Source organism: Orbicella faveolata, unplaced genomic scaffold (genome assembly GCF_042242905.1).
Source record: "Orbicella faveolata isolate gen_17 unplaced genomic scaffold, um_ofav_v1 contig_3, whole genome shotgun sequence".
Classification (NCBI taxonomy): Eukaryota; Metazoa; Cnidaria; class Anthozoa; order Scleractinia; family Merulinidae; genus Orbicella; species Orbicella faveolata.
The window spans coordinates 11,997,796-12,001,140 of NW_028301558.1; the positions used below are offsets into that span (position 1 = coordinate 11,997,796).

General features: G+C 39.9%; 1 protein-coding gene across 1 annotated transcript; it reads right to left on the reverse strand.

The window, feature by feature from the left end:
- Positions 1 to 2,288: 2,288 nt before the first annotated feature.
- On the reverse strand, positions 2,289 to 3,343 carry LOC110049704 (uncharacterized). Its single transcript, XM_020755517.2, has one exon. It carries the CDS (start codon positions 3,235 to 3,237, stop codon positions 2,491 to 2,493), a length of 747 nt encoding a protein of 248 aa, XP_020611176.2. The 5' UTR covers positions 3,238 to 3,343; the 3' UTR covers positions 2,289 to 2,490.
- Positions 3,344 to 3,345: the final 2 nt, after the last annotated feature.

Here is a 3,345-nt window from a genome sequence, read left to right on the forward strand (position 1 = left end):
GGGAACGAGATTGCTTGCATTGCTGAGCGTAGTTTCCGCAGTATGAAGAGATTAAAAACGCCCTTACGAAGTACCATGGCAGACGGGAGATTGAGCGCTTTAGCAATTTTGCACATTCACAAGCACAAGGACGTTGACACTGATGATGTTATAACAAATTTCACCCTTCTAAAGGGTAGACTTAATTTCTTGCCCTTTTCTTGTGAAGCCCTGTTTTTACCATTGCCTTACCCCATTTTTTGTTGTAGGTTACCAAAAACTCTAGACATGGGTAAAATAAACAACTAACTACTGCATTTTCCGTCACATTTATTTATAAAAAAAGTTCCACGGAAATAGTTGGAAATAGCATTTCTGAGACCCTAAATTTCTAAATTTTCTGGGGGAGCATGCCCCCAAACCCCCTAGTTTGGGGCGCCTTTGGCACACCCAATTTCAGCATTGTGCGTACACCTTCAAAATCTCACGCTACGCCCTTGTATATGGCTAGCTCCGTGAGCGGGCAAGATGAATCAAATCCTGCACTGTGATTGGCTACCCGAGCAGGCAAGATGGAGCTATCTTGCCCGCTCGGGACTACGCGCCGTATCCCGCAAGAAAAATTTCCGCAAAAGCCATATAATAAATCCTTTATTGACCAAGCTTGTTCAGTCAAGATGGCTGGATATTAGCCTCATTCTTTTTTTGCGAGTTTATGGACCTCGACTCCGTCTCAGTCCATAAACACGCAAAAAAAGAACTTGGCCAATATCCAGCCATCTTGACCTCACACTTGGTCAATAACCCATACATAACACATCATCTCCAGTCATATTTTTTGAGGTCAATACCCTACAAGGTACCGGGTACCGCAAAAGCTCCAGCTTTGGACCTTTTGAGACTTAACACCCTAAGAGGTACCAAAACCACTTTTTTAAACTCTAAAAGGTACGACAAACACCCGCTCCTTCTCATGGGAGTCCCCCAGGACAAGATTTTGGGGAAATTATTTTAAAGCAAATTTTACCTTTTAGCTCATGTTCAATAAAATTGCAGAAGTGCTTATTTTTATGAGTAATAGAATGGTTTGATTTGGTTCCCCTCTTTCCATTTTTCCAAAACAAGAAACCCTCCATTAGAGGGGTGTGAATATTTTCTGGAACAACGCAATTTGTTTTTAAAGTCTACAGTTTATGAATTCTATTACAGCAGGATGAACTAAGTCCAAACTTGTAGCTTGGGTACTTTGGAGACCATCAGAGATCTCAAGACCAGAAATTCTGATACAGCTAGGTGCTTTTTCCTGAATAAACCATTTAGTACCCTCTATCAAACTACTAAAATTAAATTAGCACCCTTGGGTGCATATTATTATACTTTTTCCTCATTTTTTTACTCATTTCTCTTATATTACTGACCAACTAAAGATATAAATTAAACTAAACTGAGGTTAAACAAAGCAACAAAGTGGGAGGCTTTAATTTTTTTAATTTAATTTATTAGTAAGATAAAGCTAAGAAAAAGCATAATTTTATAATAAATTGAAAGATGGATTTATTCATTGATTAAATATTTGGCAAATAAGATCTTTAAATATTCATTAGGCTTACCCCAATGCTAATCAGGAATGCTATTGACCCAGGGGGCTGGGGGCACTGCCATATATGGGCTATATAGGTATGTGTCGCTGTGAACGGTATGGTTTTCAAGCAGTTTACCCTAGGATAGGGTATATAAATCAGAGCGTTTGGGTCTAGAATAGGGAATCATTTTTCACAAAACTGACTGCTTGGTTGAAGATTTTATCTAGAGTTAGGAAACCAGGAATTGCCACTCAAAAATATAAAAAAATCAAACCAGCAAGTTCAAATTTACGCAAATCAACCTCAACAGTGTCGATAGACGGAGGGATTTGGGAGTATACTCTAGTATAGGTTAGCAAAATTCAGCTGAACTAGCTCTGGTATAGGCTAAGGGTTCCAGTGTCCCAGCAGCCCATCCCCACCCAGAAATTCCCAAAGTACCCCCCCCCCCCCCCCCCAGGGCTATTGAAGCTAACTGGAGTGCTATCTGGAATGTGAATCAGGCTAACTTGAGTGCCCAGGGAGGGATCCCATGTGAAAATGTTCCGGGATGCTCGTCAAAAAAATTGAATTAAACCCCCAGGCTTGAGTGCTAATTAGGCTAACTTGAACGCTATTGAGGATAACTGGAGTGCAACTGAGGCTAAAAATAGTGACTCGGAGTACAAAAATTCAACTCAAACTTGTTGAATGGACAAACACCAAATAATATAAATTTGTGGTCAACACCATTTATAAATTTTTTTCCAAAAAATTTCTTTGAGTACATTAAAAGTTTGGCATTTATGTTATATCTGCCTAAATGTAACACCATGGCCATGGCACATTACTGAGCTCAAGGTGCATACCCTACCCATTACTCATTATATTGTATGATCAAAATAGTGAGATCAAAAAGTGATAAAGCCACATCTGAGTTTGATCTTTGTCATATTCTACTCAAGGACTTAAAATCACTTTCTCCTGTATTTAATCCTGTTATATATTGCATCAACTGTGAGAAGTGCTCTTCGAGCTCAAACTCAGGGAGCTTATTTAACGCTAAAATGGCCACTACCAAACAAATTGAAGCCGTCAGGCCCCAAATACAAAACTTCAAGGACTTCTCTTGATGCTTATCATCACTCGTTTCAAAGTCGAACAAGTGTATGTCAAATATTTTACTTTTGAATGTCATTTTCTCCCGTCTATGTGTTGCCTTGAGGAGGAAGAACTCTAGGGGAACGTCAAACGTAGATTCAACCTCTGAGCTATTTATTAGCAAGTCAAACTGTGACTTGACGATGCCAACAACTGGATACACGTACATGGCCTTATCTCTTGCCCGAGAAATGACAGGACTCAGCACACCAATCACCTCTACAATTCCAGGCGACAAACCTACTTCTTCGTGGGCTTCTCTTAAAGCTGTATCCACGATGTTTTTATCACCATCTTCTTCTTTTCCACCAGGAAATGCTACATGTCCTTTATGGGTGGGCACCTGCTGTGATCGCAATGTGAGAAGAATGTGAAGAGATCCGTCTTTGAGGAAAATGGGAACCAGCACGGCAGCGTTTAAAAATTCTGGATTTGTTTCAACCTTGAAAGCAGTTCTGTGCTTTGATTCTGCGTACTTTTTCACTCTGCTATGGCACAAATCCAACAAAACTGATTGCTCTGAGGGGCTGGCCATTTCGACTGGCTCTATTGTTCAAAAAAAAAAAGCTGTCTTCTTTACGTTTTCATTGCAAAATCCAAGAGTTTCCTCAGCCATGAAAAAGACAAGTGCAGAAACAACCAG

What these genes read in the sequence shown, in the direction of transcription:
- LOC110049704 (XM_020755517.2), bottom strand. Translation starts at nt 3,237, where the DNA reads ATGGCCAGCCCCTCAGAGCAATCAGTTTTGTTGGATTTGTGCCATAGC.